Source organism: Hypomesus nipponensis, chromosome 6 (assembly GCF_054491055.1).
Source record: "Hypomesus nipponensis isolate SF chromosome 6, ASM5449105v1, whole genome shotgun sequence".
Lineage (NCBI taxonomy): Eukaryota > Metazoa > Chordata > Actinopteri > Osmeriformes > Osmeridae > Hypomesus > Hypomesus nipponensis.
This window is the reverse complement of record NC_140366.1, coordinates 2,938,211-2,962,382: the sequence shown is the minus strand read 5'-3', so window position 1 is coordinate 2,962,382 and position 24,172 is coordinate 2,938,211. Positions and strand designations below refer to the sequence as shown.

Below are 24,172 nucleotides of genomic sequence, written 5' to 3'. Positions count from 1 at the left end.
AGTGAGTGCACACAATTTCAAAGGAAGAATAAACAAGAGTGACCTGTGATTTATGATCACATGTTTACAGCACATCTCACGGTGTGATTCAATCAACAGTGAGAAATTTTACTGAATCACAAAACTGCTGTAAGTTGCAAAGAATTCTAGAGAATAGTGACAATTTTACGGTGATTCTGTGGTTGGTGTTGAGACAGGAAGGAAGCTGGAAGTTTAGTATTTCCTGCTGCTCTGTGTGAATATAAAAGTCGCTTTCACAAGGTCGCCACTGGTGCTGAGAACAACACTGAGGTATGTTTTTTTGCTTCTCTGACAACCAAAACACTTTTTGGTTTGATGAACTATGAGGTACAGATTCTTATGCATTTTTAATTTCATGATGCATTTATTAAGTTAAGCATCAACATCTACCTGTATCTTACTTCTTATTGTTTGACATGCCATTTATGATCCTCTTCCTCTACTATGTCTGTGAACTGTAGAAACACATTTCAGCAAGAGAGAATTGTCACTGACCTTCAGTGATAATCACATCTCATTTGGATTCTGAGCAGTTTTTGTGCTGTTATACATTGACTGGGAAGATGTTAAGTAGATGAATGTGACATGGACCTTCAAAAACCTTTAATGTTAGCTACAACTTGCAAGCTAACGTTTAGACTTATTTTCATCCTACCCAAACTGTATTAGAATATTCTGCCATATCCCTTGAAACTAAGGACAGGTAAGCAAGATTGTGTGTTAGCACTATGTGGTTGCATGGAAACTTCATCTGACATTCTCCTATGAACCGGTTTATCTTTGAGTGTTGTCATGCTTCAGCATGACGGGCACACAGTGAGTTTAGCATTTGGCTGGAAAAACACAGTGAGACAGGGCAGTTCACATGTTGAGGGTGGATGGAATCTAAGACGTTAAACGATAGCTTTATTTGGTCTCTGTGGTGGGCTGTGAGGCTTTAGTCAACATGTTAGATGACTATGCAAAGTATGTGTCCGATACGCACTAAGTTAAACCTTCCAGGAAATTACTCTCTGGCTGGGAACTGTGTCATAAAGCCTTGTTTTAAAGGGGTGGTTTCTCACGCCAGTGCAGGGGGGCTCACGCACACACACACCACACACACACACATAAGTCAGGTGTTCTGTCACTGCAGTGGTTAGTTTGTCAGTCATTTCTGGGAAGTCTACATTTATTTATATTTTTTATCATCTGAGTCATGGTGGTCTATCATTGTTGAAATTACATCATCAAATAAGTGGATTTGAAATGTGAACAGGTCAGACTTGATTTTTATCATCACTATACGAAACTAGAGTTAGGTTTGCAGTGCAGAGCATTGTTATATTGTTCACTCACTGTTATAAAAAAATTGGGTTAAAAAATGAAGCTGCATTTGATACTTTAAAAAATAGCTCCTGAAAGTAAAAGCACTGCTTCAACCTCATAACGGAGACCTTTTTTAGGGTTTTATCAATAATCTGTGTTGCTCCATATGTGGAACATGATAAACATTGTGTAAAGTATACCCACCCCGTAGAATCCCACCCATTGTAGCATCTAACCGAACAGTGTTGTCTTGCTCTATGCGATGTGTATTAGCCTACACACCAGGGGCCTGTTTACATAAAGGTTGGACTTAAAGTCCGAAACCAGACTTGAATTAGCTTTACAAATCCAGCGGGACTAAAGCGGTTCCATAAAGGCCAATTTCAGCTCATGCAGTCCTACAAATTCAAGTCAGATTTAAGTAGTCAAGCTAATTGCGCATGCACCCCCCCCCAAATTAATAAATTAACTGCTTTTTACCTGACATCTTTGAAAGGCAGCAATGATTAATGCATCCATGACCAGGATATAATTATAAAATTACATTATTTTAAAAGTGACCTATAACATCGACTATGCAACACACAAATGTATTTAGTGCTAATACAATTATTACGCCTATTTGGAAAGAGATGTTTATAATGTGACAATATGTCAGTCATCGTGTGATAACGAAAATATGACAAGGCCTATTATATGCAGTGTTGGAAATAACGGTTATATAATTGGAATAACAGTTACTGTAACTCCACTACTTTTGGCGGTAACTAGAAATGGAACTAATTACTTTTTTCAATTAAATAACCCAGTTACATTACTGAAATTTAAATGGGCTCATTACTCGTTACTTTTTTCTTGTATGAATTCCCCAATTTCCTGTTTTTAATCTAACTTAAACAAGTTTACGGCGACGCAGTGTATGAATGAACCAATCCGCATTTTAGACTAGCCCACACAATGGCCGACAGTTCGGACCGTGCAAGCTTTTTGTCATGGAAATATCGACATTATTTTTCCCTTGTCCAGATCAAGGATAAAAATATACTGGTCAGTTATAGTTTGTGTGCAGGTGCGAGAACTTTATCCACTGCGAAGAATAGAAATTATAATCTTCACAAGCACCTTGTAAAATAACACGCTTCTACACAGCTAATCGCGAAAGAACCCAGTGCTAGCTCCGCTGATCAAGCAGTCGGAGCCACTTCATCAAAACAGCTGAGGCCGAAGTATTTCCAGTCTCTAAGCCAGGCAGAGTCCGTTGCCTTCAGGCAACTAATTACCAACATACAATGATATAACATTTTACAGTTGTCCTGTCCCACACTGTGCCACTGCAACACTAAAATATAAATATAGCTGCAAGCAGCAATGCAGGTTTCTCCGCAAAATGTAAAATGGACATAATAGATAGTTACACTGGGATTAACCAGAAGACTTAAAACTGTCATTTCTGTCAGAATAAAAAGAAACATGTTTGTATATCTGACTGGATTCGAACCCCCCACCCTTCACACATCAGAACTGCATCTCATTCTACTAAGCCATTCACAGACTTAGACATTAGGTCATTCAGTTTTTGTATCAGAAAATATGACATTTCTCTAATGGCACCCATTGTCAGATTTGGTTAAAGTTGAAACAGCTGTAATTTAGTCCTATTTATTTATGGGACATAAAAACGGGACAACGGGATGACTGGGTTGCTGCTATAATGAATAGCTTACTCGTAATGCTTTAAAAAGGTTGCTTGGGGTGCCATGACTTATCATGTAAGGGAATTTCCAATCATGCCTTGCATCAGTGGCGATTTGTCCTGGTTTAGGTTCCTGAAATGAACAGGCAACAAGCTGAACAATCAATATACTTAATTCAAGCTAATTTGGTTGTGAATCTGACACTACCATGCATAGACTCCAAGTAGCTAGCTAGTGTTGTAAACCTGGCTTGTTTTGCAGTGGTTTACACAGTCTGGCTGAACAGATGATCGGAGTGTTGTTATGGGCTCAAATAAACACTAATTGCTATGTTTTACAACCGGAGGATTGACCGAAAGACTAGAAACCATTCTGTCCAAAATTGTTTTTGCCTTTGACTGGTTTTGAACCTTCAACCCTTTGTTTATCAGCACAATATCTCAGCCAATTGAGCCATTGCCAGATCCGGTCTCTGCCATGTTCAGTCATCAACTGTATAATAAAATAAGAGCTCAAGCTCAAACAGCTGTAATTCAGTCATATTTTCACATATCAAGGTGAAACTTTGCAGGGTACTTCAGGGTGGTGTCATCTTGAAGCTTATTGAAAAACCATCATTCAAAATTACATTCGATTTAGTGACACAAACTTGGCAATGTGGACATTTACATAAATACACCCCTTTCAGACATTTTGTATTTGATTCAACTGTCTTAAGTAAAATTTTTAAATATGTCAATGATACATATCTGTACACAATTTCAAGTCAATTTGACCGTTTAAATAGGAGGATATCTATTTTGAAGGTTTTCCCAAATTATCACTGTCCAGGAAAATCCGTCAAGGCGGACCTTATAGGTCCTTGAGGCTTTTTTGTTCCTCATGAAAAATGAGGAATGCACACCAAGTTTCAGAATAATTGGAGCAATGGGGTGGAAATTGCATCACTTTGAAAATTTGACTTTTGGGCGTGGCCTGTGGCGCCCCCTATGGTCCGATGTGGGCCATATGTGGTGTGGGGGTACCCACTTGGATGTAGTATCAATGTGCCAAATTAGAAAATTTATGACCAGGGACTTTTTGAGATTTTGGGGCGCAAGTAGAAGAAAAATAATCATAACAATACCAACAATAACAATAGGTTCCCTCCTACCGGAGCAACCCTAATAAATATAGCTGCAAGCAGCGATGCAGGTTCCTCCGCAAAATGGCAAAATATTATTAACATGTACACTGTAGAAGATCAAGAGTTGGACAACAAGAGAGAAAAACTACTTCATGTTTGGCCAACAACAGGCTGAATGGGGATTTGAACTAATGAGCATAAGGTTACGAGTCACATGGCTGAGCGGTTAGGGAGTCGGGCCGTGCCAAATGACGTTGTGTCCTTAGGCAAGGCACTTCACCCTACTTGCCTCGGGGGGAATGTCCCTGTACTTACTGTAGGTCGCTCTGGATAAGAGTGTCTGCTAAATGACTAAATGTTAGTCAGTCTCTATCCTCTCTGCAACACACCAACTGTTGAGATTGTATGAATGGAAAGGGCAGAGTGTTAACTTTGGTCAGCTTTGGGACAAAGGTTAAGAAACGGTTGACATTTCTAGGTGAAATTGCATGAGATTGTGCATTATATTTCATCGGGATGCACGATATTGACTTTTAGCCGATATTTGATATGCCGATATTTACAAGCTCATTTTGGCCGATTACCGATGTCGATACCGATATATACACCTCTGCTTTTTAATTATTGGAAAGTCTCTCCTGTACTAGAATTAATCTGTTATTATGATGGGGTACTTGCTGTAGATACGGGACATTAAAAACTTGATTTGTATCATTTTAGAAATAGACATTCACTCATGAAAACTATTGAAATTATTTCAAATAGAGATTTATTTCTATTTTCACGTCACAATTTTCATATTTGAACAGTACCTCTTTGAACTTGAACAACTACAGTTCCTTAAAACTGTGTTGTTGACAATGACACATTCTTGACACATATGCACAGAAATGCAGCTGTAACTCTGTAAACTTCAAATGTATCGCATCACTGACACTTTACAAACTCCACAAATAGCCATGTTGTCATCATCCTTTGATACTATGTAGTCCTGCTGCACAGCCGACATGTTGAATCATGTTGTTGGCGCTCATAGTAGCTTCTAAAACTAATTGTTCAAATCCTTGATTGTGATTGGCTATTTCGCATTCCATGCCGTTTTAAAATCCAGCATAACCTTTCAAGTTGTCCTCATAACATAACATTCCATATTACTGCGCATTGAATATTTCAAATAAAAAAAGACGTTAAAAAGTTACACGGTAGCAAGCAAGCTAGTCGTACAGAGATTGGGAGAATTTGTTGTGAATTTTGATTTGCTGGGTGGGCTGACGTTTGACGAGTGGTGGGAGACTATTGACAGAATGGAGGAGAAAGAGTTTAAAAAGACCAGGCATGCAGAGAAGACAGAGGCTGAAATCGAAGCGTGAGCAAAGGCAAAAAATGAACCTGGCACTGTAAAGACGATATGGGCCGTCCACTGTTTTCAATCTGTTGCGTGGCAACGATTTATGTAGGAACTATACTTTGTAGTGGCGGAAGAATGACGGTTTATTATTAAACTATTTTGTTTCTTAAATGTTATTGTCTTTATTTATGAAACCATATCAAATATTTGTAGTAACAGTTTTAGAAAAGTAATAAGGCCTGCAAGTCTATGTTTTTTGTTGATTTTAGAACAGGTAGGCCTAAGGGGAGTTGTTAGGCACAACGCAATGGGCTTATTGCTTAATAAAACATTTGCTTCGCGTGTGCATAATTTGCATGTTAACCTATCGGCCAAGTACATCGGCAGAGAGTTTCATATCTGCAGATGCCGATAATTAAGTTTTGAAGCTTTTATCTGCCGATACAGATGTCGTGCAGATATAATCGTGCATCCCTACTTTCAGTTATGACCGCAGCAATGCACTCATTAGTGATGTGTCGTTCGTGAACGATTCGTTCATTTTGAACGAATCCTTACAAGGACTCGGGAGTAACGAGTCCTCTCAAAAAGTGATTTGTTCATTTTCTCGTGGCCGTGCATCGGGACTGTTGCATAGGCTCGTCCAAGTAAACAGAAATGATTTGTTCATTCACGAGTCTTTGGATTATTTTTCACGTGACCTGCATAGGCTCTGTAGTTAGAGGAAACGAACGATTCGTTCATTTCCCAACTCGGTCTTTCTACGAGTCTTGGGATCATTTTTCACGTGACCTGCATAGGCTCTGTAGCAAGAGGAAACGAACGATTCGTTCATTTCCCGACTTGGTCTTTCTACGAGTCTTATGATTATTTTTCACGTGACCTGCATAGGCTCTGTGGCAAGAGGAAACGAACGATTCGTTCATTTCCCGACTCGGTCTTTTCTACGAGTCTTTGGATCATTTTTCACGTGACCTGCATAGGCTCTGTAGTACTAGTAGGCTGAACTACAGCGAGCTAGCATCAGTTTCAAACACAGCAGCATCGTCGTTGAGGAACAGTTGTACTGTACTCTATGATGGAGCTGTGCCAAGGTAAGAATGTGTAAGTTCTTAGCCCATTTTCTGGCATCTAGTACATTTACCATTTCAGTATCTTAAAGTGCCGAGATTTGTTGATGCTAGCTAGAAATGTAGAAGCCCAAACGTAGCAAAAACAATGTGCTACGAAGTGAGTGATGACCTGTTTATGTAATGTCAAGTGTAGCTAGCTAATTTAGTGCACTATTATATATTTATTGAGAAACTAATGCCTACATCATTACAGCTTACTGTCTGTTTATGTGTGTGTGTGTGTGTGTGTGTGTGTCTATGGCCCTTGCAGTCTGGCATTGCTACTGAGGTTGATGTGAGCTGAAAAGGAGGCCCAGTGCCTTGGAGGTGGATGTCAGACCACTGTTATATTGAGTTTGCTCCAGTTGACTTTAGCAAACCACCTCTTTCTCCTCTCACTATCAGCTGGGAAGCTGTAGCCTACATCACGACTCCCTATTTGGAGCATGTAATACATCCTCATTCATCACACCCAACCATTATGAAATCCAAGATGCTAGGGTGCAAGACCAAGACAGCGCAGTGTAGACAAAAGCGTTACCTTTATTGTGTCACCCTTTACACTCGTTTCATAGCAGAGACTAAAATAACATGTGTACATATTTGAATAGTCATGTTGACTATCATGTAGTTGTACTGTAGCCTTTCACAACCAAGTCCTTGAGGTTTAATCATTGTGCACTACACATGCATAAAATGTTATTAAACTGTTTCCTATTTCTATCATTACATGGTCATAATAATCACCTTGTGTGCTGTCAGTTATTGATGATTCAACATTATTTCTGTATTTCTTCATCCTTAAGCTAATTAGGGGGCGGGATCGGGGCAGGACGTTCAGCCAAGCATTATGCCATAGCAATTCAGCCCAGATAGATTAGAGAAGTAAAGTCACAGTAAACATGTCTAGACGGGTAAAAGGAGTTACTTAAAGCAGTTGATCAGACTGTTGATATCAGGTCAGATGATGTTTTGAAGTGTAGCCTATATTTTGAAGTGTAGCCTACTTATCGAGTAGGCTACACAACCACAAATTCTGATCAATTTAGCAAGGTCTAGCTAGCAGTGTGTCAGAGTGTGTCAGACGGGTCAAACTAAGGCTCTAATCATTTTTATTTTAATCCAGTGTTGTAACATTACATAAGTAGCCAGGTAACTTCCCTAGCAGGTCACAAATACATCAAAATAAACAAACCTTTCCACAATATTGAAATGTACTGAGGTACACTGATACTCATACTTCAAGCAGTGCATTTGTAAGGGAGCGTGCTGCACATGTCATTATCAACAGGATCTGGAAAATCAACCGATGCAATAGGAGCTGTACTCCAATTTAAGAATCTCTTCATACCCTTCATGTGTTTTCATGAAATGTAACTTGCAAACAAGTAGTTTGTTCTGCATCTTTATTTAATCTTGCTGTACTTATTCCTTTTTATTGAATCATCAATAACTGACAGCACACAAGGTGATTATGACCAAGTAATAATAGTAATAGGAAACAGTTTAATAACATTTTATGCATGTGTAGTGTACAATGATTAAACCTCAAGGACTTGGTTGTGAAAGGCTACAGTACAACTACATGATAGTCAACATGACTATTCAAATATTTACACGTTATTTTGTCTACACTGCGCTGTCTTGGTCTTGCACCTAGCATCTTGGATTTCATAATGGTTGGGTGTGATGAATGGGGATGTATTGCATGCTCCAAATAGGGAGTCGTGATGTAGGCTACAGCTTCCCAGCTGATAGTGAGAGGAGAAAGAGGTGGTTTGCTAAAGTCAACAGGAGCAAACCCAATAACTCAATAACAACCACAATTAAAAGCATAGTAATGACAAAAATACTGTGGTTTAAATATAAGACAGCCCCAGCTCACATTTCCCCTCATCCAGCTCTCTCTCATCCAGTGTTCTCCCATCCAGCGCTCCTTCAACTAGTGGTCTGACATCCACCTCCAAGGCACTGGGCCTCCTTTTCAGCTCACATCAACCTCAGTAGCAATGCCAGACTGCAAAGGCCATAGACACACACACACACACATAAACAGACAGTAAGCTGTAATGATAATCACATGATGGACTGAATGTTACAATGGTCTCTAACTTATAAGTTTGCCTAGTAAACATACACTTTATGAATAGATTAACCATGTTGTACTCTGTTCTTTGATGGTTCCTTGACACTGTATAATATCATCCAATTTCTTACTGTACCAATTCCCAGACTTTGAAGCAAATAAGCGACCACAGTTATGGATTTATAATTAAATACAGCTTTCCTCTCACACAAACTTGTTTGTAGGCATTAGTTTCTCAATAAATATAAATAGGGCACTAAATTAGCTAGCTACACTTAACATTACATAAACAGGTCATCACTCACTTCGTAGCACATTGTTTTTGCTACGTTCGCGCTTCTACATTTCTAGCTAGCATCAACAAATCTCGGCACTTTAAGATACTAAATGTTAAATGTACTAGATGCCAGAAAATGGGCCAAGAACTTACACATTCTTACCTTGGCACAGCTCCATCATACAGTACAGTACAACTGTTCCTCAACGATGATGCTGCTGTGTTTGAAACTGATGCTAGCTCGCTGTAGTTCAGCCTACAGTACAGTACCATGAACGTAAAGGCAATCAATTGACGGAACTCTTTCTCTTTGACTCTGCATGCAGATAAATGGTACAAATTGGAAATACAGAAATAAATGTACACAGAAATAAATAAATATAGAAATAAATGTACACATAAATGAATAAATAAAAAAATAAAAAAATGGGCATGTAAATAAATAAATACGTTATTAATATTTGTTCATAGCCTACATTTATTTTTATATGTTTTCATTTTTGTATGTACAAATACATTTATTTATACATTTTTTTGAATGTATAAATAAATGCAAACTTGTTGCTTTTCGGCAACAATCGCCGTTTTCTGGGTCATTTACGTAGAACCCAAGAGTTTTTTTTGGGGGGGGGGGGGGGGGGGGGTAGACTGCCCTTCTTCTGCATGCCATCCAGGCTTATAATTGCAAAACATTATTGTATAATTCTTATAATTGACATTTCTCTGGGCCAATTGGAATCTTTTTTTTTTATATCACTTTTTCTATTGGCCAACGGAATCTTAGCACTTGCGTCAGAATCTTTGAGCACACAGCGTCAACTGTAGCTTGCACTGAATGAACTAGAAATGAGTCCGACTAACTGACATAAGTCTGGCTTATTCCGTAAACTCGCTTTATGGACAGGCCTCAGGCCTCTACAGTGAAGCCAAATCAAATTTCACCCTAGCTGTCAGCTGTGGCCCACAGCAGGTCTGGATAATAGCAGGGACGGCCCTTTATCTGTTCTCACAGGGTGGCCTCCAGACTCTGATAAGGACGCTTCCTCTTTCTCTTCATCTCCCATCCTCTTAAACAAAAATACATTCACTGGGTTTAAAAAAAGAGCTCAAAAACGATACATCCATCAATAATGCAAGGGTTTGGCATTTGGTGTCTTCTGACGCATTTCTGCAACTGAAGCAGAAGCACAAACAACCTGCAGGGTGGGGGAAGGAGGAGGGGCTGTGTGGCTGTGGCTGGGGGGGATGAACGGGGGTTGTTTCACTATTCAGAGTAAAGGCTGGTGATGCTGGTGTGGGAGAGGATGCTGAGAGCACCATAAATGGGCTGGAGGCGGGGCAGCATGACTGATCTATGTAACCCACAGTAAGAAGACGACAGTGACAGGACTTTAAAGCTTAGGCATCAGGCCTGTGACGTGCTGAACTTGTAGAGCTTCAAACCTTTCTGTCTCCCGTCAGGGCCAGAACACGACAGTTTCCAGTGACCAAACGTCGGATCTTCTCTGGTCACAGGAAACATCACCTCAGGGCTTTCACAGGAGAGGAGAGGATCTCTATGGCAACCAAATCGGCCTCTTGAACAGCTCTTTTTGAACAGCTCCGTCCAGGAAGAAACATCCGGAACAATCGATATCCGGTTGCGGCGGTACTGTGAGGATAGTGACCTGGAGTATGGGATATTGATCCCAGTTTAGATCAGTCTGCTTTGACTGAAGACTCTGACAACAGTCCTCTTCTAGAAGGATTTTGTATCACAGATACAAAAGAGGGCAGAAGAAGACAACAGAATAAATATTATCTATGAGAGAGAAAGAGAGAGAAACACCAATGGATCTGAGCGTGCTCCAAGCCCTGGAGAGAGAGAAGGTGCTGGAAGTTCTTCAGAGGGACAAACTTCTGCGGAGCAGAGAGGAGGACAGAATCAGGTAAACAGCACCTGTGTGCAATGCCTCATATCTTGATAAGGGGCTGTTCTGTGTAGAGACTTTTGAAAACACTGAATAATCATAACCCCTGACACTGCACATTGTATTTTAATTCAATATTTGCATCACACAGTAGTGTCTGCTTTGTAGAGTTTGACACAAATGCCCTGAACTAGTGACTTGACGACACTGACAGAGATGAGGAGCTTTCTTAGTCTGGTAGTTAAAAAGCGCCTCTGTGATTTACTGCCTACCTCCTATGTTCCCAGGAGACTGAAGTCGGAGCTCCAGGAAATCAAAAGGAAGGGTGCCAAGAGCTTCTCCAGGCAGTACAGCGAGAAGACCTGTGCCCGCTGCCAAAGGCCCCTGGGAAAGTTCTGGAACTCAGGTTCTGTGTGCCGAGGCTGCAGCCACCGGATCTGCAGCAAGTGCCGTGTGGGCAGGTCAGCCATGGATTGGAAGTGTACCGTCTGCCATGCCTACAGGTGAGCTCTGGGGGGAGACGAGCCAGGAACTCAATATGGCTGTCTGGTCCAAATTAGAACGTTTCCCTAAGAGATTGTGTGGCACACATTATATACTCAGTAAATTCAGACTCCAGCGATGTTTTAATGATGGAGGGGTAGGAATGACTTTCTCCTGATAAATGGGGTACTCATCTTGAATCCTGGTGGATGCTTGTGCAAGATCGTTTTCATTGAATACAGGTCTGCTCCTCACAGGGAAGTCAAGATAAGGTCTGGTGAGTGGTTCCTGGAGGAAAGGGCAAAGAAATATCCAGCTGAACCAGGTTTGTTTCACTGTGTTTGCTCTGTGCATCCATTATTCACTATCCCCATCCATCTATGAACATAGCAACATGGACCTTACAGCTGAGATCAGGGATAGGTATAGCTCTAGCTATAGAACATTTTACTTCAGATCGGGAAGACGTTGGTTCAAATCTCCCTCGCTATGACAAACTGGTTAAAAGCGTCTTCACAGATCAGGGGTCTCATTTATAAAGCTTGCGTACGCACAAAACGGGGCTGAAAATGTGCGTACGCCACTTTCCACGCAAAGGTTGTGATTTATAAAAAAACTAACTTGACGGGAGAATGTGCGGTCCTCCACGCAAACTCTGACCCTCCCGTAGGCCTACGCACATTTTGAAAACAGTTCGAATTGGCGACACAGATGACCGTACTGTAGTCAGACTGGAGAAATTGAATGTGGGAAGAACATTACTCCTAATATTTATATATTTTGTTTTCCTCACACACGTTTTTTTCATTCAATTTCATGATTATCATGAAGATTACATCCAGCAGTGTTATTTGCGCTTCTACTGAGTTATTCTTGTTCCATAAACACCTTGCACAATCCAACTCAAAAAAAAGTTTGGAATTCAGAGCTTCCTCACCATCAGATTGTCCACTACGGGATTTCAGGAGGGGGAGATTCCCCGACTGCATGGAATACAGTATAACATCACATATCCTACCTTTACATAACTGCAGAACACAGTGTATAACTAAATACATTTATTTAATACTGTGCAAATATCCTCATATGTCAAAAACTGGAAATACAGTCGTTAAGCTCCCGTGCAATCGCTACACTCTACGTCCTCGTTATCAGTCCAGACTTTAATAGATTACTGTTCATAACAAAACGCTTTTGTTTTCAAATTGTATCTCGACTCGCATATCACTGGCACAGTTGACCACTCGCACAGTTTTTTTAAATTGGCGATCTACCGGCCACCACATTTTCTGAGTTTTCGGGCTCCACCAATAAGCTAACAGTGTCTGAGAAGTTGTCATGCGCTGTGATTCACCGTAAAGAACAATCGTATGCCAGGGTCATGATGAGATACTAGATTAGCATTCATGAGGTGCTTTGCATTGACTATTTATGGTTAAAAATGGGCGTGTTCAGGGCGGGGTACAATGCAGATTCACGTACGCACACTTGTGGGTAATCTGTGATTTATAAAGGGAACATTGCGTACAGGTGTGCGTATAAATCTGAATTTTTGTGTGCGTACGCCATTTTAGGCTTTTGGGCGTACGTACACTTTTAGTAAGAATCCTACGCACAGTTTTATAAATGAGACCCCTGGTACTTACAGCTTGACTTGTACTTGTGTAAAATTACATAAATTGATATTTGCCATGGGCAGAACAACTATACATGATACAGTTTTTCACAATTGTTAACACATATTTCTCAAAACAATAACAGCTTTTTCAAAACTGCACACACTAAACTGAAAACCTCACACAAAATGCTAAACCTGACACTTCCTTTGCAAGATGAATATTTGCCTTCAAATCTCTTACTTTTTTAAAATTTAAAGGCTTACACAATTTTTTTTTACTTGTCACACGCAAATCCAACAATTCTACACACAAATTGCTAAATGCCTCGCTTCTCTTGCAAAATGAAGCACTGCATTCAAAATATCACAAACACGTTTCAAAAGCACACATTTGTGAGGAGTTAGTGTAAGGCACTGATGAATTAGTGTGTCATTAGGGTTCCTCCGTCAGGAGGAACCTATTGTAATTGTTGGTATTATTATTATTATTATTCTTGTAATTTATCTCATGAACACACGGGTAAAAAGTTTTGAAATTTGGCATATTGATACAACATGCCACAACTACGGCCCAAACACAGACGCCACAGGCGACGCCAAAATGTCCACTTTTCAGAGTGGTTGCATTTCCACCCCATTGCTCCAATTCTTCTGAAACTTGGTGTGCATGCCTCATTTTTCATGAGGAACAAAAAAGCCTCAAGGACCCATAAGGTCCGCCATGATGGATTTTCCTGTACAGTGATAATTTGGGAAAACATTAAAAATTCCTCTTCTCTTGAACCAAAGGTCTAAATGACTTTTGGTACATATATGTATCATTGACGTATTAAAAAATGTTACTTAAGGCAATTGAATCAAGTACAAAATGGCTGAAAGGGTTGGATTTATGTAAATTTCCACATTAACTCAATATGTTTGTCACTAAATCAAATGTCATTTTCAATGATGGTTTCTCAAACCTAATAGGCTTTAAGGTGACATTACTCTGACGTACCGTACACAATTTCACCTTGGTATGTCAAAATATGATTGAATTAGAGCTGTTTCAACTGTCGCTTACCACAGGAGAAACAACTTACTTTTTTTATACAGTAACTGAACATACAAATATTCAACATTGAGATTAGCTCACTGGGCTGGTTCGGCAAAAGTATAAGGTTGTAGGTTCGAATCCAGCCACACTGAGTCTGTCTTAAATTTGAATGTATGTTTAGTTAAACAGGATGACATCGTTCTGAAGTAACATGCGCAATTTCACCTTGATATGTCAAAAGATCATTGAATTACAGCTGTTTAAACTTGGTCCGAACCGAACAATCCATGCTGCAGGAGAAAAGGCTTCCTTTTTTGATACAGTAACTGACCAGCATTGGTCAGCCTTGCAGGTAGTTCAATGGGTTGAAACGTTATACTGCAAAACATAAGGTCAGAGGTTTGAATCCAATCACAGTCTTTTGGCCTGGAATAATTTTGATTACTTGTTTAGTTAAACTGGCAGACATCATTCTGAAATACCATGCACAATTTCATGCAATTTAACCTTGAAATGTCAACCGTTTCTTAACCTTTGTCCCAAAACTGACAAAAAACTAATACTCATATCACGCAGTCGGAGCACTGCTAGATAATCAACGTCAGATCCCTTGGGTACCCAGCATGCAGTGCGGCATGTCCAAAAACGTGAAGACTTGTGTAAAATAGTTTGGTTACAACAGCCTTGCGAGGGATTTCATTTGTGGTGTTCGTTCAATTCGATGTTTGTAATGGTATTGTTGGTTAGTTAATATAATCTTGTTGGTCACCTTGATTGTGTATGTTGTGTAGTTTAATTCGACCAAAGTCTGCTGTACAATTGTTCGAGGTTTGCCTTGCAAGGAGCTATATACGAATAATGCCCTAGCCCAGTTATCCACATGACTGTATTTAGTTGTGCGTTGACCTAAAGTCTGAAATTATTTACGGCCAAACATTCAGTCTTTTTGCTCTTTTACAGTTTTTCACAATTGCTAAAACACATTCTTGAAACAGTCACCCATTTTCTCAAAACTGTAAACACAAAACCTCATCTTCAAGCACTATTTACAAAACCTCGAATTTTCTTGCAAAATGAAACTTTCGCCTCAAAACAGTTTTACCTGTCCTCAAAATCAAACTTTCACCTCAAAACAGTTTTACCTGTCCTCAAAATCAAACACTGCTCTCAAATCATAAACAAAGTGATCAAAATGATATACACTATCAAGCAGTCAGTAAACAATACACCAAAAAATTGAAAACACATTGTTCAAAACATATAGTTCTCAAGGAGAAGTACATTTTTACGTAATCTCAAAACTAATTTCATATGTATCCATCATTGTCTTTTGATGAAAGAAAACATGTTCTATCATAGTAGCTCAACATTTATCAGAAATTACTACTCTGCTTTGCTCTTTGCAATTGTTCTTGTTCTTTCTCCTCCTTGTACCCCTATACAGTACTATACTGGCCTTGCATAGTTTGTCACCAAAGGGCACTCTACAACGTCCCTGTTGGCAACACGAGTGGGGCAGAATGTTAGGGAAATCTGTTTGTTTTGTTATTCGTTTCTGGATTTTTTATTTCATTACAGTAATTTTCTATATCGGCCGATATATCAGAGTACTATACCCTGCATCTCACTACCCACAACTCACTCTTGTTCTTTGTTGATATAAACCTGCAACCAGTCTAAATCTATTGAGCATTCAGTACTGTTACTGTAACAAATGGAAAGTGCAATGTTCAGGGCCATACCATTTGTTACGTACGTAATTGTACAGTATAGAGCTTACAATGCACTGTACTACAGTATACAATACTATACAGTAAAAGGGACAAAAATCAAAGGTGTGAACATGTGATCAATATGCTTCATTACTGGGTCATTGACATTACAAGGAATATTTTCCCACCTTCAACAACCTGTTTGCTCTCTGAACTGGCTTATATTGGTTGTGTCACATCATTTAAAAACAAGTGAAATCAATTTTGAGTGGTTGTGTTTAGTCAATGACATGTTTTTTCTATTTGTATTTGATTGTTGCCATTTGTGTTTACCAGTATGGATGACATGTCCATTAGAGTGCAGAATGTGTTTTGAGAATGAGAATGTGTTTAGAGTTTTGCTGAAAAGTCTATGTGAGATTTGCAAATTGTGTTTTACCATGTGAAATGGTTTAAGGTATTGACAACAGACTGCACAATTAGCTACATGAGTTTAGGCAACTGATAACTTTGTTCAGCCAATGGGTTTTAGTGTTTTAGCAATTCAGAAAAACTGTAATGTCCAAATCTCTATCTTCTACAGCGTACATGTTTAAAATATGTTGCCGTTTTGCGGAGGAACCTGCATTGCTATATTTTCAATTGGTTGTGTTTTAGAAAGGAAATCAAGATGCTTCCTGTTAAAATTGTGTGTTTTAAGTGGAGAATTGTGTGTTGTGTTTTGCAAAAAGTGTTTTATGAAATTGAAAACTGAGTCAAAGGCCCAAAATGTGCATATGATTTTGCAGATTTGAGGTGTGGTTCTGTTGTTTGAGTGTCAGGTTACAGAAATTGTGTGAAAAGTAACAAATTCTGTCTACCATAGTGGCCCAAATCTCATCAGAGACGACCATTCTCCTTTTTTCTCCTCCTCCTTCTTCTTCTCCTTGTCCTTGTCCTCCTCTTCCTCCTTGTCCTCCTCCTTGTACTTCTCCTCCTCCTTGTCCTCCTCTTCATCCTTGTACTCCTCCTCCTACTCTTCCTCCTCTTCATTCTATGTCCTCCTACTCCTCTATCTGCTACTCCTCCTCCCCTTGTCCCCCTCTTTCTTGTCCTCCTCATCCTCCTCTCACTCTCACCCCTCTCCTTCTCTGGTTGTCGATCTCATCAAAGTTCTCCATTGTTCAAACAAAACAGAGGCTCAAGGCACTTTTATGCTGCAGTCCTGATTGAAAATTGCTCACCAGACCTGAGTGTTTAGAGATTTGAATATTTGCGTGTTGTAGGTTGATGCTTTGAGATTTTACTTGAGAAGTGTGAGAGAACAAGAGAACAACTGAACATTGTGTGTAGTGTTTTGACAACAATGTTATGTGTAATTGACATCAGAGTGTAAAGAAGGAAAGTCAGAGTCTAAAGCAGATAAGAGAGTGTGAAGTGGTGCCAAATTGGGTTGAGCGATTGGTAAATGAAGTGAAGAGTGTGCAAATTGTGCAGAATTTGTGCTTTTTGTGTGTTAACAACTGAGAAAAGCTGTAATAAGGTTGAATTTTGCTCACAGCATAACACTTCAATCCACGAGTTAACTGCTATAAAACAGTTTGACTGAATAATACATTACTGCTGTCTGTGGAACACTGCCCACAAGCTTTCAGAGCAGTAATATTTTATAGTGTATTGGTAAAGCACGCGGTTTTGTCAACAACTGTTCTCTTTTACATTACAGATAGACATGAGACTGTTGGGGAGAAACTACTCAAGTCTTATCAAAGGTTGAGGTGAGTCTTGGGATCTTGTCTCTTTTTATTTTATGTCATAAAAATGGTCACAGTCATGACCTGTTTTAATTTAAATTAATTATTAGGTATTTTGTGTATTGTCTTTCAGTCATATTTCAGTTGTGCCACCAACCCCTCCACCCTATTATGACGGCCCATCTTTTAGCAGATATGGGGTAAGCGAAAACCAAATTCGAATTATTAACAGTATTTGAAATATACAGCTCATTTTTGTTTTATGATTTTTTATGATAGTGGTTATATGAATTCAATGTCTAGATGCTGAAGAACTCTAAACCCTTCACCAAGTCCATGGAAGACCTGATGGCTTCCTTCACAAGTCATATAAAAAGTATGTAATCCATTCTATTGATTAAGTGTCAAGCCATCTCAGACTTCAGACTAAACGTTAAGTCTCTAATGTAATGAGGGCCTTCTCTCTACTAAGTGGTCAGATAACTAAATTGCATTATAAGGCAAAATAGTGGTTACAAAAGAGGAAGCAGATGTTCATTTCCTTTGAGCCGAGGACATTATCATAATTGATTTATAGCAGAACACTGTATCTACCTCTAAGTCATCAGTGCTGAGAAAAGCACAGCTACTGCTTTGTTGATAAGATATCTCTCCTGATAAGCATGCAGCAGCAGCAAGTCAAGTTTATTTATCTACATTTAAAAACAACAAACGTTGACCAAAGAGCTATACAGTCAGAGTAGCGAAATCCATTAAACAACACAATATATTCACAAAACACGTTTTAACAGAAAAACGAAAGAAAGGTAATTGTCATATGACTGTCAACAAGCCTTCTCTCCTTTTCGAAGGTGTCTGCAGCCTTATCAGTTATTAGGAGAGAGATTGTTTAATGAGTGGAGCTGACTGCTTCTGGTTTTTCCCGGCAGAGATCTCCAAGTCTCAGACTGATGTGCGAGACTCGGGGCTCCAGGACCTTCTCACGGTGACCAGCCGGCGCCAGAGCTTTTCTGACACAGACATCAACAAAACAAACAAAGTACGATCCACCAATCAACCATGTCACCAGCAAAGCTACAAAATACAATCTAACATTTTGTCACACAGCACCACATAGCGTATTATAATGTATAGAAGCTTTGCGTTGCTTTAGGAAGTAAGGAAGTACTTTCAAGTATTAGTAAGTCGAAGTGTAAGTAAATAAATCATAAACCATAGTTGGTTACATGTAGCACTTTGTTGATTCATTTCTTATCAAACAGTTAACCAAAGGCCCCAGTCTGCCCAGCCTGTTCAAGAAGAGCAAGGACAGTGATCTGTCAGGGCCAGAGGAGGACACGTCCCTGGAGTCAGAATACTCAGGCCAGAAAAGAGTAAGACAATTTTTGAAAATTATGGGGAAACGTTCATACTGTGCAATATTCACATCCTGTGACTGATTCTGATAAGATTGTGTCAACTGCAACATGTGAAAATGAACGAAGTGCATTGCAAACACATAATATAGACTATCAGGATGGAACTGTCATGCTTATGTTGGTGCCTGGGTGAGGGTGTGTCCAGTAATGTGGGATGTGTGTCTGTAGGGAAGCACCAGCAGCACCAGCACAGACTGCAGTCTGTTTGAACATGCCCATGTGACTGGAGACTTGGAGCTCGCCATCGCTTTCAATGACATCACTTCCTGCCTAGAGATTACCGTAAGAGCGTGTAGAAACCTGACCTTCGGGGATATCAAGAGAAAGAAGTGTCATCCGTAAGCATGGGAACAAGACATTGACTACCATTTGAAATTGTAATTGAATTGTATAAGCTTTTAATAACTTCCTTTTCCTGTACCATGGCCTGCATGCACAGGTATGTCAAGATTTACCTGTTACCTGACAAATCTAGTAGTAGTAAGATGAAGACAACCATCAAGAGGAACACCACAGATCCTGTCTATGATGAAGTTTTGCAGGTAAGGGAAGACAAGAACTGAGCATGTGTGTAGCCCTGGTACTGATTGAGTGTAACTGGGCACATTGCCATAGGGTCCCCAAACCACCAAGGGGCCCAAAGAGAAACTTTGAAATGTCCTCCTATCCTGTCACCCAAAGGATCACATTGGTTGTGCAACAGCAATGACTGTCTATTAAAAATGGTTTGCTGTGCAGCAGTAATTCTGATAAAGTACATCACATATCTTGGTCAATGTCATGTGATCATATGACAGAATATGTCAATTCACTGTTGCACTATTCCTATGTACCTCCTTGTCATCCATGAACACTGTCTCCTTTGTGCTTCAAATAGTGCCAGATAGAGCGCCCCCAGTTGTCTGGGAGGACACTGCAGGCATCTGTGTGGCACTCGGGTACTCTGAAGAAGAAGGTGTTTCTGGGAGAGGTCCTGATCCCTCTGGAGGGCTGGATGTTTGAGGACAGGGCTCATTCGAGCTCTGTCTGCTACCCCTTGTGCCCCAAGGTAAAACTGTGGAGATTGCAGGTGTTCTCCAAACACCTGTTGACCCTACAGTTACACCAACTAATAACCACTAGAAGAAAAGCGCTGTGCGTTTTGCTCAAGTGGATGTCTATCTGTTTTTTCTTTCTCAATTCCTTTTTTGTCTCTCTCTTCAACAGCCTGAGGGTTCAGAAGGCGGCGTCCTAGAGCAGAGCCCGAGAGAAATCCTTGTCCGAATCAAGTTCAGCTCCTTGTCCCAGCCTTCCTGGGTTTGCAAAACAGATGGTATGATGGTCAAAAGTCACGCTCTCTATGCAGTTCCACATTCCAGCAGTAGGGGTCAGACCTGGTCTGCTGACCTTATGTTTCCTTGTTCCCCTCAGTGGTTCAGATTGGACTACATGATGATGGTCAACTGACTGTTGTCATCACCGGGGCCAAAAACCTACCCACAAAAACAAACAGTAGCCAGAACACCTATGTGAAAGGGTAAACCATGAATGGGTTTCTGGGGTGTGATAATGTCTGTGCTAGGTGTGTTGTGTGTATTTAGGTGTGTATGATTCTGTTTACAGTAGATGTGCTCCTATTCAGTTAGAGTGAGGGTTTGATATTGAGTGTGGGATTTAAATGTGCTGTGTGTTTTGATATGGAGTTTCTGTGTGTGTGAGAGGAATGAAGACACCATGTAATCAGTTGGTTGTATGTGAGTGTGAGCAAGAGGAAAAGAAATGCGGCAAAAACTGTGTATTTAGTAATGGTGGGCCGTTATCGGCGTTAACGTGCTGCGTGAACGTGAGACTCTTATCGGGCAATAAAAAATATATCGCCGTTAATCTATTCTCAAAGTTGGGTTGGGAGCTGGGTCTATACTACGCAAGCTATGATGACTTTCACCTTGATATTTTAGCGCGGATGTATACCTAGCCGAATTGCACTGTAGAGGGCGAGAACAAGTCTTCGAACCTGTGCCTTGTGTATGAAATGTGCTAACATGGATGCAGCTATGAAACCGCCTGGTTTGCTTCAGGGAAAATGTATTTTTAAGAAGCTTCCCAATGGAATCCTCGACAAGACTAAGGTTGTTTGCACCTTGTGCTATGCGGAATTAGTTTACTGTAGGAGTTCTTCCAGTCTCAAATACCACCTGAACGCGAAGCATCCCCACGAACTATGGGTAGTGACCGAAAGAACGAGATCGCGAATACAAGCGGCCGAAATGAGCTTTCTCCGCAGGGTGTCCGGGCTCTCCCTTAGAGATAGGGTGAGAAGCTCGGTCATCCGTGAGGGGCTCAGAGTAGAACCGCTGCTCCTCCGCGTCGAGAGGAGCCAGCTGAAGTGGCTCGGGCATCTGATTAGGATGCCTCCTGGACGCCTCCCAGGTGAGGTGTTCCGGGCACGTCCCACTGGGAAGAGGCCCCGGGGAAGACCCAGGACACGCTGGAGGGACTATGTCTCTCGGCTGGCCTGGGAACACCTCGGGGTCCCCCAGGAAGAGCTGGTGGAAGTGGCCGGGGAGAGGGAAGTCTGGGCCTCCCTGCTTAGGTCGCTGCCCCCGCGACCCGATCCCCAGACAAGCGGCAGATGATGGATGGATGGATGGATTTGGGTAGCACACATTCTGAATGCCTTTTGCGGAATTCAAATGAGCCATATTAATCTAGATTAACGACAAGATTACAGTGAGATTAATCTAGATCAAAAAAAATTATGCCCACCACTAGTATTTATGTTTGGTGTTTGTGTGTGTGTGTGTGAAAGAGAGAGTGTAAACACGTGTGGTGTGTCAGTGTGCGCATGTGTGTGAGAGAGAGAGATAGTGTCTATTTGTGTATATGTGAAAAAGAGTGTTCACACAAGTATTCACTTGTGTGTGTGTGTCAGGTGCCTGGCCCTCCCCAGGTCCAGTGGCTTGCTCCAGAGGACACATGTCATAAAGGTGAAGCCCAGAGCAGGGTGGTCTCATCAGCTGGTCTTCAGCCGAGTCACGCCCTCTGACCTCCTGGACTCCACTCTGCACATGGAACTCTGGAGCCAATCCCCCTTCAGCCTCCCAGACCGCCCAATAGGTGTGGTCAGAATGGAGCCAGGTAAACTAGTTACTTTCTGTTACTATCGTTAAAACGTAAAAGAAAATATATTTTATTCAAGATGTGTTTTTTTTAGCTTATCTAACAACAGTAAACACACTGAAATACAAGGTGAACATCAATGAAAATTGAATAGGTAGGAAAGGTTCGTTTCACATGGATTACTTCAAGAACTAAGTCCTTTGACTCATGAGCTACGGTTTTAGATGCACACCACATCACAGGAAGTGGTTTCACTGGATTGATAGCATGGTATCCAGGGCACGGATGTCAACACTTCCTTCCTATCTAGAAACACTCTCTCAGCTGTGTGAAAAACACAAAACCAAAGAATGCTTGTGAGATGGAGGAGGGGGGGCAGAGGGTGATGTCACTGACCTCACAGTCTCTGTTAACCCACTGTATTCTGCAGGGTCGCCATGGCAACTGGCATTGCAAATGCCCAACATGTGGCATGACTTCTATCTGCCCATCCAAGCCAACATCAACGTCTAGCAGAACACAGTGATGTCCGAGTCTACGGACGCTCAAGCCCTGGTCCCCACTATGTTTCTCTCTCTCTGTCCCTCTTTTTTACTGTCTCTCTCCCCTAAATCACTGAGGCCCTAACCCTCAACCAGTCTCTCCTCTCAGCTCGTCATGTTCCAGCTACAGAATATGTGCACACTTCCCTAAATGTCATTTCTGACAATTATTGTTGTAAAGTACTGTGCATATGCAAAACAAATATGTACCAATATGTAAAAAAGTGAACACTGTCTTTCTGTAATAACATAACAGTTTTTATAATTTGTTAAATGATAAAGTAAAATCCATTAGACCTGTTATATTTCACAGTTTACACAGCCAAGAGAGGAAATGCTAAAACACAGCACAATGTAATCATAGGAGATCTTTATTGCCAATAATGTTGAACACCTCATCCTCATTACAACGTTTAAATAAACGAGGAGCACAACAGCAGCTGTGTTGTCATTCCAGTGTGTGACGTGTGTGTGACGTGACCAAAGTGGAGTTGGATAAAAAAAATTGCTTGACTGCATGACAAAATCAAAAGTATCAATGGATCTCCTTATCCAATTTGATGTCACACAGCTAAATATTTTCTTAAGTAAAAAATAAAGTAATAATTTACAAATACACCTTTAATTTAGTGATCTAAAGTCACTGTATGGAACAAACTACCATTATTTCATAGTCAATAAAGATTCCTAAAATAGAATATGGAATAATAAATGCTCTTAGTAGAATTGCAAAAATATACAAACCAAGATGAAATTCCCTCTTAATGACCCATATACAGTATAAATATTCAACTATTTATGATTTCCAGCTACTGTAGCAATATTCAACATAAATGGAAGTGTTTGAATAAAATGAAAAACAAAATAACCGAATATACACTTTTATGCAAGTTGTAGTAAGGTATCATACGTTTCCCCTTTCCGAGTGGTCCTGGTGGAAAAAACAGACATTGGCATTGTCTTTCAACACATACAGGAAACAATCCACGTTCAAAATAGCTAGGCTCTGATTGGCTGAACTTTGTTTACTATGTGCGTATCATGGTATTACTGTAATTTCGCTATTCCCTCCTTTAGTCACAGCGCTGGTTAAAAAAAGATTTGATCATATCTGATCAAATGACTCGCAATCAAAGCATAATCAGAACTAAATTCATTACACTAGAAAGAAAGAAGGAATAAAGTTTTTGGCACTAGTATGTTTTTTCTTACAAGATTTTGGACAAGCCGTCTTGCCCCAATAACATGGTTACAGGAGACGTACACTCTTAATAGAATAAAACATGGTAATAACTTTCTATCACTGTGTACCGTTATATCGCTCTGTGTGGTGAGGGGTACTGTATTGTGTGTGAAACTGTGCATGTGTGTGAGTGCGTCAGAGGGGTTTGCCCAGTGACCATTCAGAAAGGGTGTGTGCTTGCAGACCACTGCTGCTTTTATAAGGCCTCAAACTCATCAATCCTCTGCTTGGTGTTGCCTTGTCGGATCTGGCGCAGCGTCTTGTACTTGTCCCGGCCAGCGCGCACGTTCTCCGAGTGCAGCAGGTCGTTCTGGGTCTTCTTGGTGTCATCGCGTGCCTGGGCCAGCTCAGAGCTCAGTGCCTGGAGGAGGGTGGGAGAGCAGACAATGAGAATAGAGAACCTGTT

The 24,172-nt window shown here is 40.5% G+C and overlaps 2 protein-coding genes across 5 annotated transcripts in view; one reads left to right on the top strand and one right to left on the bottom strand.

Annotated features, from left to right (window-relative positions):
- The first annotated feature begins 241 nt into the window (after window positions 1-241).
- On the top strand, window positions 242-22,959 carry sytl3 (synaptotagmin-like 3). Of its 3 annotated transcripts, none has more exons than XM_084699586.1 (16): window positions 242-291; window positions 10,434-10,900; window positions 11,170-11,385; window positions 11,623-11,690; window positions 17,437-17,488; window positions 17,598-17,664; window positions 17,768-17,840; window positions 18,394-18,503; window positions 18,727-18,837; window positions 19,051-19,220; window positions 19,322-19,424; window positions 19,760-19,930; window positions 20,089-20,194; window positions 20,293-20,398; window positions 21,794-21,999; window positions 22,412-22,959. In XM_084699586.1, the coding sequence occupies exons 2-16, from the start codon at window positions 10,776-10,778 to the stop codon at window positions 22,492-22,494; spliced, it is 1,767 nt and encodes a 588-aa protein (XP_084555712.1). In that variant the 5' UTR covers window positions 242-291; window positions 10,434-10,775; the 3' UTR covers window positions 22,495-22,959. The 3 variants fall into 3 exon arrangements, with proteins under 3 accessions (XP_084555712.1, XP_084555710.1, XP_084555711.1); XM_084699584.1 differs by lacking the exon at window positions 242-291 and adding an exon at window positions 9,157-9,305; XM_084699585.1 differs by lacking the exon at window positions 242-291 and adding an exon at window positions 10,252-10,338.
- ezrb (ezrin b) overlaps window positions 22,879-24,172 on the bottom strand; it is a 34,754-nt gene continuing 33,460 nt past the window's right edge. For both annotated transcript variants that reach the window (XM_084699588.1, XM_084699587.1), the window contains exon 14: window positions 22,879-24,127. In XM_084699588.1, the coding sequence (XP_084555714.1) occupies window positions 23,963-24,127 (165 nt within the window). In that variant the 3' untranslated portion in view covers window positions 22,879-23,962. The remainder of the gene's footprint in view (window positions 24,128-24,172) is intronic.